Source organism: Metopolophium dirhodum, chromosome 7, assembly GCF_019925205.1.
Source record: "Metopolophium dirhodum isolate CAU chromosome 7, ASM1992520v1, whole genome shotgun sequence".
In the NCBI taxonomy this organism is placed as follows: Eukaryota; Metazoa; Arthropoda; class Insecta; order Hemiptera; family Aphididae; genus Metopolophium; species Metopolophium dirhodum.
In genome coordinates, this window is record NC_083566.1 from 18,606,188 (window position 1) to 18,625,289 (window position 19,102).

At 26.1% G+C, this 19,102-nt stretch overlaps 1 protein-coding gene across 10 annotated transcripts; it reads right to left on the reverse strand.

Moving 5' to 3' along the window:
• Positions 1 to 5,182: 5,182 nt before the first annotated feature.
• LOC132949288 (uncharacterized) lies at positions 5,183 to 18,610 on the reverse strand. Of its 10 annotated transcripts, XR_009665074.1 has the most exons (11): positions 18,514 to 18,592; positions 18,389 to 18,439; positions 12,925 to 13,032; positions 12,675 to 12,836; positions 12,220 to 12,546; positions 11,923 to 12,148; positions 11,612 to 11,853; positions 8,156 to 8,253; positions 7,861 to 8,093; positions 6,767 to 6,922; positions 5,184 to 5,837 (listed from the first exon to the last, which is right to left on the reverse strand). XR_009665074.1 is itself a non-coding variant. In XM_061020101.1 (9 exons), the coding sequence occupies exons 4-9, from the start codon at positions 12,511 to 12,513 to the stop codon at positions 6,852 to 6,854; spliced, it is 1,164 nt and encodes a 387-aa protein (XP_060876084.1). In that variant the 5' UTR covers positions 12,514 to 12,546; positions 12,675 to 12,836; positions 12,925 to 13,032; positions 18,389 to 18,582; the 3' UTR covers positions 5,844 to 6,851. The 10 variants fall into 10 exon arrangements, 1 of the variants encoding a protein (XP_060876084.1); XR_009665075.1 differs by having other exon boundaries at positions 12,675 to 12,832; positions 18,389 to 18,582; XR_009665077.1 differs by lacking the exons at positions 18,389 to 18,439; positions 18,514 to 18,592 and adding an exon at positions 17,538 to 17,668.
• Positions 18,611 to 19,102: the final 492 nt, after the last annotated feature.

Genomic DNA, 19,102 nt, shown 5'->3' on the forward strand with positions numbered 1-19,102 from the left:
GTAGTAAACAAATAATCTAAAATAACTTGAGAAACTATACATTTATTTATTGTCTATGGATAAAGTTAAGCTCCTTAACTTATAAACTATCTACTTAACTTATGTTACCTAAAATATGTTACTAATCAAACTCAGTGATGGATCTTGGATTTTTTTATGGTAGTTGCTATGTCGATAATAAAGCTACTCAGTACCTATTCAGTACTCATCATGAATAACTTCAGGATGAAAACAAAATTATCCTATTTTTTGGTATAGTAGGTAGGCTATATTTGTGGTCTACAATGAATAAGTTTAGTTCCACTTGATAACTGATATCTAAGTAATTTATAATAAAAAAAAAGTTCAATATGCGGGACAGTAGGTGCTTCAGCTCCCAAGCAACCTCCCCCCCCCTAAATCAGCCACTGATCAAACTTCTATGCTAAGGTAAGTATGTATAAATTATATTCTTATTCTTCATAACAGTAAATGTTTTGCTATTCGTCATATTTTATACATCATTCAATCATAATTAAAAACACTAACTGATACACTTCATTTAAAATATTAATTAATTTAATGGACCAATCATAGGCCACCATAATCATGTTTAAGGAACCATTACCGGCATTACCTCACTATTGATTGAATACATTTTTAGTGACACATGCAACCCAGCATAAATATACCATTTGCAGTTAACTTTGTTTAAGCTTTTAATAAAATAGTTTGGAAATTGAATTCTATACACATAAAATATAATATGTTAAATTAACTAACAAAGCCAATGAATATTATGTTAGCAGTGGCGGCGCCAGATATTTTTTATTAGGGGGCGATACAGGGCAAATTTTTTTCTGGTGGGGCATTTATGTATCACTACTCGATCACCCACTAATTTGCTTATATAACATATTCAGAAAGAATTGCTAAAAATGTTTTGAGTATAATATGCTATATTTCTAAATAATCAAAAAAAAAATTAATTAATTAAATTTCTTTATTTACTTACATATTTTTAATATAATGGAATCCAAAGTAGGTATAAGGTATAACCTAAAGTACTTATAATATGTTTTATATAAACTTGTAATAAGGTTATATGACTTAAGACATACGAATGTGTTATATGCACATTCATATTTTATGTTCATTGCAATCAAACAAATACAGAGAGAGCTTTTTAAGTATCTATCAACATACTATTAGTTATTAGTATTGAATTAATATAAATAATTAAAAATTATTAGGATAGTATTATAATATACTAGCTGTCAAGGCCAAAGATTTATATTTTTAATAAATATATTTGTACAAAATGTATATATCATATTTCTTCTAATTATAATATTAGTGTAATATATATTGAATTGCAACCATTTAGATTGACAAAAAAAATTTATTTTTTCTTATGCTAAAAAAATTATAGTGAGCTCTTTACCTATCTACAGCCTATATGATTTGAAAAATCAAGCTGTATGGCGTATGCCCTTCCAATTTTCAAGTAATAATCTATTGAAATAACTTTTATTGAAAATGGTCCACTCATTTTTTGAGGCTATTAACTTCGGATAAACCAACATAATTTTAGTTGTACTTACAACCTGATTACGCCCACCAAAAATTTTTTTAAAAAAATTTAGATTAAATATGTGTATCTTATTACACTCAGTACTTCAGTTCACAGATAAATTTGGGTAGATTTGCGAGCTAAATCGACCAAGGTGAACAATTTATTTGTGGTGGATACACTTGATATAAATCGAACGTGGTTCAAACTACTCTTCAAACATACCTGATAGCTCGATAGATGACTAAATCGACTAGATAAACGCATAAAAATCCGTTGCGTAGTTTTAAAGATCTAAGCATACAGGGAGAAAAAGGGACTTTGTTTTATAATATGTTAAGATTATAGTATTTAATAAAATACTCAATATAAAATGCATTTTCAGATTAGATTAAAATGTTCAACATTAAATTATTGGGGGAGGGGCAAAATAAAATGTTGGTGGGGGGGGGGGGGCACTTGCCCACCCTGGCCCCAGTTTAGCGCCGCCTATGTTAATGATCTTTAAACTCTATTGTAATAGGACATAGGTGGTTATTAATATTATAATATTATATATTTTGCATGTAAGTCATTAAAATAGTTAGCCAAAGAGAAAATTGTGCTGAGGCAACATATTTTGTTGTGTATAGGAGAACGGTCCTGCTGCTGGCGAAGAGCTGAATGACTGTTATACGGAACCCGTGAGGTATTTTTTGTTTGTTTTGAATGTAATAAAAGTAACTTTTCTTGCAATCGTTTGATATTTAACCTTTAAAGACTGACCTGTACTAAAGTATAAATACCACGGAGTTGATAATCACTAATGTAATTTCTAATAAATACATATAGAGGCAATGAGGTCTTAAAGGGAACAGATGTATGCTATCGTACTTCACCTCAAATAAACACTAAACAGACCTATCCAAATTTAATTTTGTATAGTCATTAACTTATGTGTATATGACATTTTAGGCTTTAGAGCGTGGAATGAAAACTCACATTTTAATTAGTACCTATTGTATGTAAATAGATGATATAATATTGGATAACTTCTGAATTGTACTAAGGGGGCTCCAGTTGGTTTTGTCAAAAGTCACTTATGTATATTTGACCAATCTAAACATACATTTTGTTTATATTTATATTTTTAATTTCCGTATCATAAAATAAATCTTAACAGGGCTGCAGTCGATGTAAAAATTGATTTTTAGACCAAAAAGTCAGACAAAACTGAAGGAATTTGGTTTGACGGATTTCAATTTTTCAAACTGATTTTTATTGTTTACCAAGCTTAACAGGTTTTCATTGAGGCGATTTTAAATATCTATTTTTCAGCTGTGATATCCATGAATTAAAATATGATATTTTTGTACACATTTTATTTTGTTATACATTATGACCATAACTAATTGGAATATTAAAAATTACCTCGATAAAAACCTGATAGACGTGTTGATCATAATCCGTTTTCAAAATTAAAATCTGTCAAATCAAATTCCTCCAGTTTTGTCTGGCTTTAAGTCACTTTTTTTCATCGACTGGAGCCCCCTTAAAGTAACTTTTGAAGAAGGAATATTGAGAAAAGAGTATGCTCTTGAGTCAACTTATTATTGAACTATCCATATATGTCCCACTCATAGTCCATAGACCAGTGCCGAGTAATTGGAATTGGTGCAAATTTAAATTATAGACTGGTTCAAAATTTTAAAAAAATTACTCCCAACATTTTCTTTATTTACATAGGTACTAAATTTACGTTAGAAAATGTATTATTATTAGGGAAGTAATTAGTGGGTACATACACAGAATAGATGGTAGGTACATTCTTTTAACAACATGCATATGACTGAATGAGGCTACAGCCTACAGGTTCAGATAAACTGTTCACAGATCTATTTCACTATTTCAGTAAATTATTATAAAAATATAATATATAGAACACTAACGACTAACCATGTTATTTTTAGAAAATAATAGATATCATTCAAGAACTTGTGAAAAAATAAAATTATTATTTAAATAGCACATAACCACATAGGTACTTTTTTTTGCGTAACCACCACAAAGGGGTACACAACTTTAAGTAAAAAATATAAATTACTATATATTTTACCTGTATTATTTGTGTGTTGTACTGAATATCTACATAATTACATTAATGACATACAGATACTCGCCAAACCTTCCAACTTAAGATCAAATCAGGACTTCCACTTTTCAGTCGAATATTCTCTGATCCTTATTGTTACCTAACATAATAATCTCCAAAATGACTTAAAAAGTCTAAATTAAAATTCTAAATTTAGGTAACCTTTCTGTTGTATAGTAGGTATCAGAGTGTACCTCGACATTGAGAAGGTCACTAATTTTTAAAATATAATTCAATAAACCATGGCATACAATGCAAAAAAGAATCTTCAAGAAGATTGTCTATCCGTATTCAATATATATTACTAAGTAGTACCTATTTCATTATATATATTTTATATTGATAAATTATATTAGTTTATTTTACTAATAGTAGTACGGGAGGGTGAATAATTAACTTTTGCCGAAAACACTGTACTTTTATATTATATTATAAATTATTATAATAGTGAAGGAATATTGTCAACATTTAAACTTCCGGACATTCATAAAAATATTTGTGGATTGCGCTCAACTTTTTTCTATAACTCATTTTTATGATAATATATTTAACTTTGTACTAAATTTTCAAACTTTAGGTACAAATATTAAAATTTTTATGAATTTTATACAAACTGTCAAGTAATTTGAAATTTTTTTTGATTCGAACATATTTTATATAATTTTGGACTTTAATGTTTAATGTTAAAAATATTGTTTTATATTTTTAAAATTATACATGAACAACTTATGAGGAAACTTGTATTACACAATTGTAATATAAATATTGCTCCACTAAGAATCTGAAATTAAAAGCAATTTATTAAAATATTAAACATGTTACCTATAATTAATATTTATAAATTTATAATCAATTAACTCACATTATAGGATTAACAATACTGTCAGTAGGATAGTAGGTATCTATAGGTATCTTAAGTACTGTCAATAATATTGACTGTCTTATCTCTTATATCAAATATGTTACGGGTTAGATTTACTGAAATGTAGGTACCCAACATATGGATATATTATGGCCAAATGATAAAGTAAACTGTACCAAAATAATTATATAGTTAAACTTAAACAATTTAATGGTTCTACTTTTAAAGTTGGATAGGTAATATAATTGGAATTCCTAAAATTACATATTGGAAAATAAGTTTCCTAATAAAATAAGAGATTTAATACATTTTAACAAATATTGTAAGGCATGAAAATTTAATTCTTGTACCTATACATGATACACATAAAATAATATTATGTATAATTAACTAACCAAAATTATTTTGAGGTTGAATATTATGTGTATGACCAAATGACATTAAAACTCTCGCATATAATTTTACTATTTTTAATAGTATTGTATATAAAAAGATGATATAATAGATATCTTCTAAAATGATTAATTGATTAGAAGCCTATAAAATACTTATTTTATATAAATAATGTAAATACCAGTTTAGTTTGACACACTATTATTTCAAATAAGAGTAAAATGTACACTTATACAATGCTAAAATATAAAATATAAAAATCTTAATTAAATAATAGTTATTTCTTTATTATGAAACATACCCAATCAGTCAAAATATTTTAAATATTATACAATTTATTGAATTTAACTTCATAAAAAAAATATATTATCTTAATTTAACACAATAAAATATATAATTTTATCTAATTAAATTCTTATATCGATCAATCCAATTAATTATAATAAGTTCTGTGTGTATTGACTATATACACATAATTTAAAAATAATGGAAACACAAGTAGAATCAAACATATGTATATCTTATACCTACCCTTATTTGTTGTATTAGTGTATTTTTACCGCAAAAAATAATTTCAGCTGGTTTTGAATAAATGCTCTAATGGCTAATAATTTTAACCAGTTCCCAACTCACATTAAACATAAATTACATAGGAAATTAAAATATTAAATTAAAAAAAATATATATAAATGTTTTTTACAATATGTATATTATTCTAAATATATATAAACGTTTTTTTACAAAAGGTATATTATTCTAAATATAAATGTCAATGTGACATATTATATACTGGTGTAGTTGTGTACTGCTAACACATATAATAAAGTATTGACTTTTTAATTGAACTGTATATTATGTTCAACAAATTTACCATTTAAGATAAAATGATTTTTGTCGATCTATAAGATATAAAATAATACAGTGTTAATATTAAAATACTAGTGTAATTAAAAAAAAAAAAAAAAACGGAAGTTGATTTTTTATATAAAAGCTAGGTTTCGAGACTACCTTGAGTAGATAACTAATGGTTGTTTTAAATTTGAATTCAATGATAAATCGGTGTATATACTATATAATGATAAATCAGTCCTTATTTCAAAGGATGTTTTATTATATTTATGATATTACTAGTATTGGTTAATTTTTCTTTTAGTACTTAGTAATGACAGGTTGAACAAATATTTGCAAACAACAAATCTCAAACGTTAGTAATCAACTGCAATTACAATTTCCAACTGCTGCAATTAACTTATAACTTATTTATTTAAACTTATAGGCCATGCTTGATTTGGAAAAAAATTAAATGGGGATGCAAAAGTATAAAAAGAAATGTGAGTACCTAAATATTTAAATGTCTTATTGATTAAGATATAATTAAAAGGGTACAAATAAATATTTTTTTAAAAAACAAGAGGGACTCCGTCACCTAGCGCCTTTTCTCAATTCAAGCATTGGCTATAACTTATAAGTCATACCAATGTACCGTGGACTGGTGTGAATAGGTTTGTGGTATAAAAACCTGACAATTTGAGATAACCTTCTAATAATAGATTCAAAACTGGAAAACACTATTTAAGAAGATGCTACACCCCATGACGCGGTGTCTTCGTCTTACAAATGTACAAGAGAGACGGTTTTTCTGTGTAGATATTTAATATTATATTTATATTGTTATTACTTATTATTAATACGCAAGCCGGTAAGTTGTATTAATATTATAAATTACTACAAAATAACTAAAATATACAAAATTAGATGTATTTTATTAATAACTAGGCAGCCATATATTTTGTACTATGCATATAATATTTTTAAGAAATTTAAATACCATTTTATGGAAAATTTAGTAGTAGTCTCTGGATTATAGTCATGAATTTCTTGTTTATTCAGTTATAATTTAAATTATTTTCATATCAAAAACTGTCATTTTGGCTGCACCCCAAATAAAGTATACCATATCCTTTTACTATCGTTGATAATTGATCTGTAATTGTAAAATACAAGGCAATTATATTATATGTATTTAACTTAAAACATATATATTATAAATGTATTATAACTGTATATTATACAGTGTATGCAATAAAACAAAATATTTGGGTCACCTTGAATAAAGTATTTACTTTGGGATCTCTGTTAAAATTTGAGTAATAAAAATTAAATATATTATATAGTTAAGGGCAAGGCATTAACGAGTTTAAAAGTTAAAGTTAAGTTAAAAAGTTAATTTTATTTTAACTTTTTACTTTTGGCTTTTCATTAACTTAACTGTTAACTTGATAAATTTCTTTCTTAATTTAAGTGAAATTAACGAGTTAATTTATTTTGTTTTTAATTTTATAATATTTCACTATTTCAGTCTATTTTGTTTTCATGTAAAAAAATATGTATTGTAAATTGTTTAAAGTTAAAAATGTATATTATTTGAATCTAACTTATATGGAAATACTGTATGAAGTATTAATACTATATCCTATAATTTAGTTTTGGGTTGGAAAAAAATTAAGTACGCAAGCGTTGTATAAACAAATAAAATTTTTTTTTAACTTGATAAAAAGTTAACAAAAAGTGTGTATTAACTTTTAACTTAACTGAGTTAACCTATAGTTAAATTAACTTTTAACTTTTTGTTATTGATGCATATTAACTTAACTTAACTGAGTTAAAAAAAATCATTAACTTGCCCAGCCTTGGTTAAGGGATGGGCAAACTATCGAAATCATGATAATATAAAGTAAAAAATTTTATCTTAAACAAAAAGAGTGAAGACAACAATATGTATATAAAGCACATAATATTATATATATATATATTTAATAAACATAGTAATATTATATAGCAAATTTTATTTTACGATCAATGGATCTTAAAAAAAAAGAAATAGTTTGACCATTCCTTGAACAATTTATTAATATAAGTTACCAGGATGAGCCATTGCTGATTTTATTTCATTCTCATTATTTTCAACAATTTTCATCAAACTATCTTCCAAAGTATTTATATGGATATTATTAACTGTCCATGTATCATCTTGGTGAATCATAATTGTAAATGAATTACAGTGAAAATATTTTTGACAGTTATGATTAATATGACTTAATATTATACGAATAAATTTGACATATGATTTTTTACAAAAATAGGGGAACCAACATCTAAAAATAACACAGGAATATTATTAAGTATCAAAATAAAATAGTTGAATAAAATAAAATACCTGACTATACGTTGTATATCATAACAAGTTACATTCTCGGTAGCAGAATTTTTTATCGCTAAATATATTAAATGAATCCAATGTAATGGTGGACATACCTAAAATATTAATGCAATAAATATTTGTAATTAAACTATTTATTACATAATATACAATCAACACTTAATAATAATAATAAAAATAATAATAATTAAATACTGGATTTTGCATATAATACATGTTCATATTCTATAAGCAATTACATGCAGTAAATGGGTTTTCATCAACCATACTTAAATAAATAATATTACAAATTTTTATTTTGTATATTTTTGCATATTTTCCATAAAAACACATGTTTTTGCATAATACGTATACATTTAAATGTTTTAATTTAATTTTATAACTTGATGTACAATTATTATATATAAATTTGTTCCACAACACAAAAATTAAAAATATAATATAACGTTTCCGTAGATCATTATTATTTATTACTAATTAGTTGGTAGGTTATTTATTTACTGGTTTTCCCATCATATAATTTTATCCTATCTACTTTGTCTAACATATCAACTTATCGTCAATACTACTGAACATGGACTGATAGACTGACGACTGTAGTTTGAAGCGTACATTCAGCAATAACCAACGTATTATAAAAACAAGTTTGTTTTATATAACATTATTTGTGTTTGTTACTTTACAATGCCAAGGCAAATATATTGCAAACTTTATTGTTGGAAAATTAAATATCGATTCACCATCAAAATTGTATCTTTTAGCATCAAAAGTTCTAGAAAAAACAAATAATAATACCATACCAAAATGTGTAAATGATTGTCTTAGAGTATTATGGCAAGAGGGAGGTAAGGACGAAAAAGTTTTGTTGATGTTATCCGATGCAGCCCCATACATGGTTAAGGCTGCTAACAATTCATAACCATTTTATTCATGTGACTTGTGCTGCTCATGGGATTCATCGGATCGCTGAAAAGATTATGGATATTTTTTATGAAATAAACGATTCAATTAACAACGGGAAAAAGATATTTTTGAAAGCTCCTCCTCATAAATGCTTTAGAAATTTTTGAACAAGTTACAAATTCTATAATTAATCTTTCTGAAAATGAAGAGAGTTTATTCATTTTAAAAAATGTTCTGAAATTATTAATAAAAAAAAGGCTAGCTAATTTTAAAAGAAATTTCTGAAATACACCAAGGTGAGAATGTTGACTTTAAGAGTCTGCTATCAAACATTTTTCCCCGGAAATGTTGTTAAGTTATAAATATGCAACCATAACAAGCGCTGATGTGGTAAGAAGTGTTTCTGCAATCAAACATATTGTCACAAACCACTCAGGGGCATAATTAGGGGGGATGGATCCCCCCAAAAAACTTTTTTTTAACCGTTAACATTTTGATCTAAGTATTGATAATAACCATTCATGTTTGCTAAAACGTATATCCCCCCCCCCCCCTAAACCAAATTTCTAATTACGCAACTGAAACCACCGTCATCATTTAACTGATCAATATGGAACATATTATTGCTACTTATTGTTTTTAAAAAAACAAATAAATTGTATATTTTTTGATCTTAATTCATTTTTATCATCATTATATAATTTAATATTGTAGTTTATTTATTTTTTCATCATTAATGTTTTGATTTTATAACTTTACAATAAATAAATAGGTGTGATAATCAAACATTATTTTGAATATTTTATGCTTTTTAATTGCATATTAAATATTAATTTTGAAATGTTTAAAGTGCATATTTACATGCATATAAATCTGGTCTCTAATAATAACAAAATAATTATCGATTTTTTTTTTAGGTATATTACATATACTTATTGAGATGACTGCACGTAAGCTATGAAAAATGTAGTGTCCCAATTTTACTAGCTGTTTGTTAAAATATATTTTTAGTATTTAAATTGTATTGATTAGTTTATTGTACTAACATTTTAAATTTTTTAATAAATATACAAAAAACTCATCATTGATAAGTAAATTTCAAATAAATTATTTCATCATGAATATTATAAAAAAATTTTTAAATTGGACATAATATATGAACAAAAAGTAAAACAATAAAAATTAAATCAATTTAAGAGTTTATTTTATTTTAAATACATAACTAGAAAATTTTAAATTTAAAACTCCACTGTACTATAATTCCGACTTATATAAAACAAATGTTATTAAACAGTTAAAACTACATGTCTACATGGTTTTAGAAATATAGACATAAAATATTATATGCCTGTGGTTTTAGGCGCGGATCACAGATTTCATACAATCTAATCTTCTATCACAGCGTTTCCCAGCTAGTGTGCTGTGAGCATTGGCACAAATACGGGGGGGGAGGGTTTGGGGGACTTAGTCCCCCCAAATTTCAGTGAAGTCCTCCCAGTTCAAAATCTAGTAATTAGTACTAATTTTTATATTCTGTGGAAGTAAGAAATATGGCCTATAGAGAGGAGGGCTTGAATCCCCCCAAAAAATTTAGTCAATTTGCGCCTATGGCCGTGAGGCATCCATAGGTATGCCGCCAAATCTCTTGTTTACTAATCACGCTTAGGTAAAATTTTGATAATAAGTTAAAATATATTGAAGTGAAATTAATCCCAAATTTTTCACTAGGACTAGATTTTTATAATGTAATTGTAATGTAATGTCTCTGTTTTTCCATATCAATAAATTTAATATTTGTAATAAATTAAAATATTATTTTACATGAGTTTTCCTAGTCTAAATAAACATACCATTTTAAATCATTTGCTAGTCATTTACTGATATATGCTACTTTTTTGGTATTAATATGATGAAGCCTAATATCTTAATGTTAAAAATATATATCAAACATATACAGTATAAGTCAGTGTCAAGTGTGCTACATCTAAAAATGATTATGAGTAGAGTGCCGTGAGGGAAAAAGGTTGGGAAACGCTGTTCCATCAGCAACATCACCTCTTGTACTTAATCAAATATTATTTATATTATGTATTGAAAAAATATTATAGTTGTTGCTTCAAAACAGTAAATATTAATCGGGCAACTCAGATAAATTGCAAAAAAATTATGACATAACAAACTAAAACCCGGGCTGACTTTCAGATTAGACATTTTAACGTAGTTATACTTGGGATGCAACTAGTATGCAGCCAAAATTTTATTTTTATATTTATTTTATATATTTTATTTTATTAATAGGTGCAATATGTTAAACTGTAAAATTATTAATGTAACATATAGTAAAAATATAAATTCATTATCAGCATTAGGTACTTTGAACTTCAAGCAAAGACACCCTTTTATGGGACTCGGGGATTTGGCACCTGGGGCAACTGTCCAATCACCCCCTCTCTACCCTCTCTAGATACACCACTGATTGGACTAGTCACTATATTATAATATAGCACAGTAGTTAAAAATAATATGTATGTGTTAATAATTTATAATTACATTGTTTGTAGGTGTATCTGTTTTTGCAAAATCAGCATTATCGTATGAAGAATGTGCTGTTTTTGCAAACAGTAAATTGCTTAGATGTAAAGATGAGCTCAATAAATAATTTTGCAAATTTTTATCATCTTTTCTTGCTTTTGTATTCATTGAAGTATTTAATAATTCATTATGAGTACAATTGTTCTTAACAGTAAGTTTCATACATGGTTGATTACTCAATTTTGTTTGAAATTCAGTGCCTAGAAAAAGTATTTAAATTTTCAAATTTATATTTTATGAAAGTTTAATATATTTATAGAGACACCTACCATTTGTAATATTTTGATTTTGTATAATAGTTGCATCATTATCTAATGGAACTATTTGCATTATTTTATATTGTTTTCCATCATTTAATACAATATTTTCACTTATTATATTATTTGAATCATTAGAAATATTTGACAAATCATGATTATTTGTATTATTTAATTCCCTATACATTTGTTCTTCATTAAATGGTAATAAATCATTTGCACATTTCTTTTTTTTGTACTGGAATTTGGAAGTTACAAACAATAATTATGGTTTAGGTACATTTAAAACATAATTCAACAAAATCTCACCTCATATTGTAGGTCTTTTTCAAGTTCTATTTTCAATATATGAGAAAGAGGCATAACTTTAGTATCATCTTCTTCATCACTTGAACTGTTGGCTATACACCATTCTGGTATAGAATCACATTTATCATAATCATTTGCTATTATTTCAGTATTTCCGATTGACCATCGGCCTTTTTTATTATTAATATGAAAGTAATTGTGTTCATGCATCACATTATAACTGCTTGTTGTATTTAGTTTAATATTTTTAGTTATTCTACAAGACTTTTCTCGAGGTATTTTTCTTTTACTCATAATTTTTCTTTTAATATAATTTTTGTTCCGTACCTATTAAATTTTATATTTTGATTTTAAATCATTATTTAATACGATTTGTCAAGGCCTAAATGTATTTTTCATCATTTATATATAAGTTACAAGATAAAGATATATTATATAATTGAATTTTTTTTTACCTGTTTAACTAATGTTTATGCTGAAATAAACTATAATAGTTATTCTATTGCAATACAATACGTACATATAACTATACTATGTTATTATTCAAATTGAATTGTTTATTAGATCTTGATATATGTAGATCTTACATTTTAGATTCTTGAAAATTAGGTGCCTAGCTGAAAAAAATTTATTTATAATTACAAAAAATTAATATTATATTATATAATTTTGATAAATCAAGTTTAATACTGTTAACATATTTACTATTGGTATGAGTCATACACATATTAATATCTTTATATTTATTATTTAATTATTGATATTGGCACAATTGGGATATTGGATATCAGTTTAAAATTAAATTAGATATACCTGAAAAAAAAAATAAAGTAAATTAATACAAAATATCGATTTCTGATACAGCTACCATTATTGTAGAAAAAATATTTTTAATTTGATTTATCGCACGATCTATAATTGTCATAGTATTGGATATCAGGTTTTAATATATTAGTCTTAAACTGTTAACTATTGGTTTAATTGAAAAATAAAATTGTAAAATTTGTACCAGTATTACAACAATCAATACACTGAATAAAAAATTTAGACAACTACCTGGTACCTACTATTTAATATCAAGCGAGATGCATGCAATCCCCGTATGATGTAGTCCATACATACATCAGAAGAAATTTGAATTTAGCAGAACTAATTATGTGTGGTTTGTTTTAATATAAAAATGAATGGACCAAACTAACGTAGAAAATAAAAGTAAGTACATTATCTGTGTTTAAACTTTGGATTTTTCAAGATACTTCCCTTTTTAAGCCACTTTTGTGTAGGTGAACCTATGGAAAATATAAAAAAGCTTACAGCAACTACAAACGCATATCATGTTCCTACCTTTAACTTTAAGAATAGGTCAATCAACCAAAAAAAAATGCTACTGCTAAAAGCAATTTTTCAATGATGTTTCTAAGACCAAGAAAGCACTTAAAGGGTTTGTAGCGTCTCTTAAACCACGACAATAAGAAAAATCCAAAAAGAGCACCAGGACTACCGTTTAAGAAAAGTTCAAATATTGCCATGATGGACTTAATCTGAGATTAGCACTATGGTGTTTATTATAATAAAGACTGCTACTTAGGTTAATCTAACTACATCTAAAATTAAAAAGGTGGACAAGTGGGTACCACATTGGATGTGTTATATTTGAATACAATGATAAACCATTGTATACGAAATCGATTCTGAGCAGTTAGCGTTGTCCTTATAATATTATTATTTTTTATTTGTTGGTATGGTGTTAGACAAATCGTTAGAAATTAAAATCCTATTTTTAGCGGTTATTAGTAATTTGTCGGTAGTTTTTCTCGACGCTTTCTAAAACTACTTGGAATTTTCAATTTTGAACTCCCAAAAGTACCAACTAGGTTCACTTTTCTATCAGAAAATAGAAAGCATGCTTACTATCTCAAATGTTGCTGACGGACAGAAAAATAAAAAACACACATCATTGTAAAATCAATACATTCTTTCACTCCGCTCAGAATTTAAAATCAGTGGCAAGGAATAGTCTAAACTTAAGTTAACGGAAAAAAACCAAGAATAAAAACTTCAGAACAATAACCTAAATATTAAAATCAGTGGCAAGGAATAGTCTAAACTTAAGTTAACGGAAAAAAACCAAGAATAAAAACTTCAGAACAAAAACCTAAATATTATATATTATAATAAATAAAATATGAATAATTTAGTAAAATGTTAATTTTTTAATCTGTATTCTAGTAGTATTGTTGTTTTTTTCAAAATATTAAATAACAGGTGTATTCTAAATTATAATAAGTATAATCAATTGTATTATTAAATTTATATTTTTAAATTTTTAAAATTATTATTCCGTATTAACAGCTAATGAGGATCTATAATTTGTATTAGTGCTTTTACTGCTTATAGTTATTTCAATATTATATGTGTAAGCATATGTATAAATTTGGTAAATAAAATAAATATCTTTGTAATACATTTTAATGCTTAACTAATTACCATTGCAATAAGAGTACTTTTGGTTTAGTTTTAGTTTAGTTAGGTTTTCGTTGGTATTTGAAGAAACTTCTTTACGAAGGGTACAACGCCAAAAAATGATGTGTAGTAGAATTATGCTCTCGAAACGCTAATTTCCTTAACACCAAAAAATAAATAAAATATAAATCCGATTATTATAATTAATTTTAACTATTTAGGTATTTAGTATATTTCTGTTTTATCAGACACCCCTTATTAAAATGTTTTTGTTTTAACGTAAGCAGTCAAACATGCTAAAAACGATGGTAAGTTAGTATTTGGCGTTCGGAGTTTGTTTTGAAGTTATAGCTGTTTGAAGTCCGAAACACACCCAAGGTTAGACATGACAAGTCGAGGGGTGTTTTCGATTTAAATTGTTCAATGAGAACAGCGACCGAGTGACTACAGCCGGTGTATATTATATGTGCTTATAATAATTTGATTTTAACAAAGAAACCCAACCAAAATGGTTTTTAATAACAAGTCGAGTGATGTTTTTGATTTTAATTGTCCGTATAATGATATAATCATTAACATTATTATTATTATAGGTTATGACTTATGACTTATGTGTTATATATTATAAGTATCTTGTACACTAACTTGAACCTAAAACCCTATCAGTTCATGCTATGAGATTGTTCATTTTCAGAAAAGACTAGTTATCACTAAAAACTACAAAAGAAGTTTCAAACACACGTGCTTGCACCCACGTTTTATTTTTATATATTTGGGTTTTCCCGGTTTTTATTCATTGGTTTATTTTTTCTCGGGATTTGAATACTTCATATTTTATCAAATAGTTCTATGTTAGACTAAGTTATATTTTTACATTCAAAAAATTAATTTTCGAGATCCTACTCTAAAGTTATGATTTTTTTTTTTATTTATTCTTCAAGATAATGGGCCCCACTGAACATGTTCGTGTAATGGACATGGTTAAGATTAAAAGTCGAACAAAAGTTATTAAGTGTTTTTAATATATGAAAAAATACATTAAATATTATTAAAAAACGATTTAAGTAAAAGTCCCTTACAACTTTTTTTGAAATAGAAAAAATTTGTATTACAAATGTGAAAACTGTAACCAGGTACTATTAATCATCTTCCAAATTTATAGACAATAGGGTAACATATTTTATTGGTTATTTGTTTCTTTATTTTTATAAATCAACGGGTTAACACCTTAATGTTTAATATAATGAATATAACACATGACATTAATTATAAATTAAAAATTAACATAATATGGTATAAGTAAATAGGAATGGAATCAAAAGAAAATATACTTATATAATAATTGTATTATATATTTGTTTGATAAATATTAAATAAGTTTAACAAATATCAGATAAATTTAATTAGTCATTTAAGTCAGCCATTAAAATATAAAATTGGATGAATTATTCAATTCCTCCAATAAAATAGGTCTGAAAAATAATAGTAAATGGTTTTTACTGGAAAACATTTATAAATATACAGTGGATACAGAATAACTTTTTTACGGAAATAAATTAATTTTATGCTGGTAATGTTAAAATAATATCATGCTACCAACATAACTTGCAGCCATGAAGACTAGAATAAGAAAACCAAACTCCATTAATTCTGATAACGTCCCGAAATGAGTCATACGATAAAACGGCCACAAGCTGCGCTGCAGTCCCTACGGTTTCTACTTTACTTCAGAGGTATAGGGATAAACGTTTTTTAAAAAGTTTTTTTGGAAAATATATGCATTATTTTGAACTATGGCCCTTTTTTACATTTTATATCTTGTACGATTACGCATTTATACTTGTGCAAATGAGTATAATATTTAATAAACATAAAGATTCTTAAAGAACAATTTAGAGTGTAACGATACATATCGGAATAAAACGATCGTTCGAGAAGAAACATGTGTTTGGTGTATCGAATAGTATTGAGCTCAGACTTACTGTGAACACAGATATATAGGTATAAAATAACAATATAATATAGTGTTTACTAGATTGAATAGTTGAAATATTTTCACAAAAACAAAAATAAATGTTTGTGAAATATACACATCATATGCACATGTATAAAAACGTAATGGTACCAGCTATACAATTTAAAAAGGGTCATGGTTCAAAATAATGCATATATTTTCCAAAAAACATGAATAATTCTTATATTACACAGATTGAAATAGCAACTCTAGCGATTGCAGCGCAGCCTGTGATCATTTAATCGTGTGACTCATTACGGGGCGTTTTATCATGTGGATTGTGAGCAGCCATACGAGTTTGATCTCCTTATTCTAGTTTTCATACTTATGGATAAATCGTATCACCCGAAATAGTTTCCCAACCCAAGTAACAAGTTGAGGCACACTTATTATGATAATGAGATAACAGTGGATATATATGTTGAACAAAGAAATACAATCTGATATTGCTACAAGTCGAGTCACGAATAAAAAATATTTGTAATATAAATAAACAATTTAAATTTGATTAGTAACAAATAACATAACATTTGAACGAAAACAAATAAAAAATGTTCAAAAGTATCAAACTTACCAAAGTTCGGATCACATAAATATTAACAAATATCAGAAGAGTTCTGAATTGTAGTGCAAAAATTCAAAATAGAGGTAAATACTAAATATGAGAAGTAACAAAAAATGTGATAGCTTACAAAAACAATAATAATATTATATTAAATAACATGACAAAATAGAATATCTATTTTATCATGTGAAATAATACGTTACCTTATCAATACACTAGTTTTTCAGACCAATAATATTGCGACACAATATATAGTTAAAATTGTTGAAAACAAACCTCATAATATATTATATCAATGACTCCATTCATAGTTCATAAACCACAATAATTCCTTACTTGGTTCAATTGATTTATTTTAAAATAGAAATAATTAATTTGAAACTTTTTAGTAAAAATTCCACACATACAATCAATGGTCAATGATAAAAAAATGATATCTATCTCTTATCATGACATATTGGATTTAATATAAGAGTGACCAACATACCAAAATATTATGTTAGGTTATAATCATAGACGGAACATAAGGATTAGACGGATTATAATCATAGACGGAACATATTTAGGCCCGAGGACTGGGAGGCGTGGTCATGCCAAACGAATTAAGAGAGGCAGCATGAGTTTTATCATAAGTGTGAGAGAATTGGCCTCCGATGACAGCCAATTATAGCGTTCGTTCAATTTTATTATTTTATAAATGATAAGACAATGTGATAAGACGCCCGATCCTCGGAACAAGCTCCACCCACATGTACGCGTTATCATACCTAATGTTCTGTCTATTGTTAAGTCTATGATTATAATCTAAGTACAGCAATATTTGTAAAGCTAATAGATAAATCATACAGCCATTTAAAACTTATTTATATCATTTGAATAGTGAAGCATAGGTATATAAATCATAACATTTGAAAGAAAACAAAAAAAATGTTCAAAATCATTTTCCGTCCTTCTTATCAATATCATAGTTATCAAAGTTCCTATCAGATAAATATTACAATTAGCAGAAGCGTTTAGAATTGGAGTGCACTAGTTCAAAGTGTCGGTAAATATGAGAAGTAACAAAAAAGCATATTATCTACAACATTTTAAAAACATTAATAATATAATATTAAAAAATTCCTTACCTTATCAATATACTAGTTTTTTCAGACCAATTATATTGGGTCACATAAAATCTAGTTAAAATTATTGAAAGCAAACTTCACATATCAATGTCTCTATTCATAGTTCATAAACAACAATTACTTACTTGATTCGATTGATACATTTTAAAATAGAAAGAATTAATTTAAAAGCTTTTAAGAAATAACTACACACGTGCAATCAATGATAAATGATAATAAAATGATATCTATCTCATATCATGACGTATGAGTTTAATATAAGAGTGACCAACATACCAAAATATTATGTTAGGTTATAATCTAAGTACACCAATTTTTGCAAAGCTAATAGATAAATATTACTCAGCCATTTTAAAGACAAAATATTATAATTAAAAAAGGTGGGTAAATGGATGTCCCTCTGCTGTACAGTATGTTACAAGTGGGTCACTGTAATGGATGGTGTTAAATGTGAATTCAATGATATAATAAAATGGTATAAGAAAAACGATTCTGAGCGAAAACGGTCAGTCAGCCTATGATATATTTGATGATATTATTGTGAATAAAATAATTTATATATTTACTTATTTACGTGGAACCTTGTTTTAAATTTTTAATCCTTAGCTACAAAAGTTGAACATTTTATAAATTTTTAACTACAAAATAATTATTAAATTTGATAAATTTTGCCAAAATTTTAACTTTAAATGCTTATAAAAAAAAATTGTGCCT

Coding starts and splice junctions, on each gene's coding strand:
- LOC132949288 (XM_061020101.1), bottom strand. CDS start 12,513: ATGAGTAAAAGAAAAATACCTCGAGAAAAGTCTTGTAGAATAACTAAA. Junction 11,854..11,922: donor AAATCAAAATATTACAAATG/GTAGGTGTCTCT, acceptor TACTTTTTCTAG/GCACTGAATTTCAAACAAAA. Junction 6,923..7,860: donor ATCAGCAATGGCTCATCCTG/GTAACTTATATT, acceptor TTACAATTACAG/ATCAATTATCAACGATAGTA.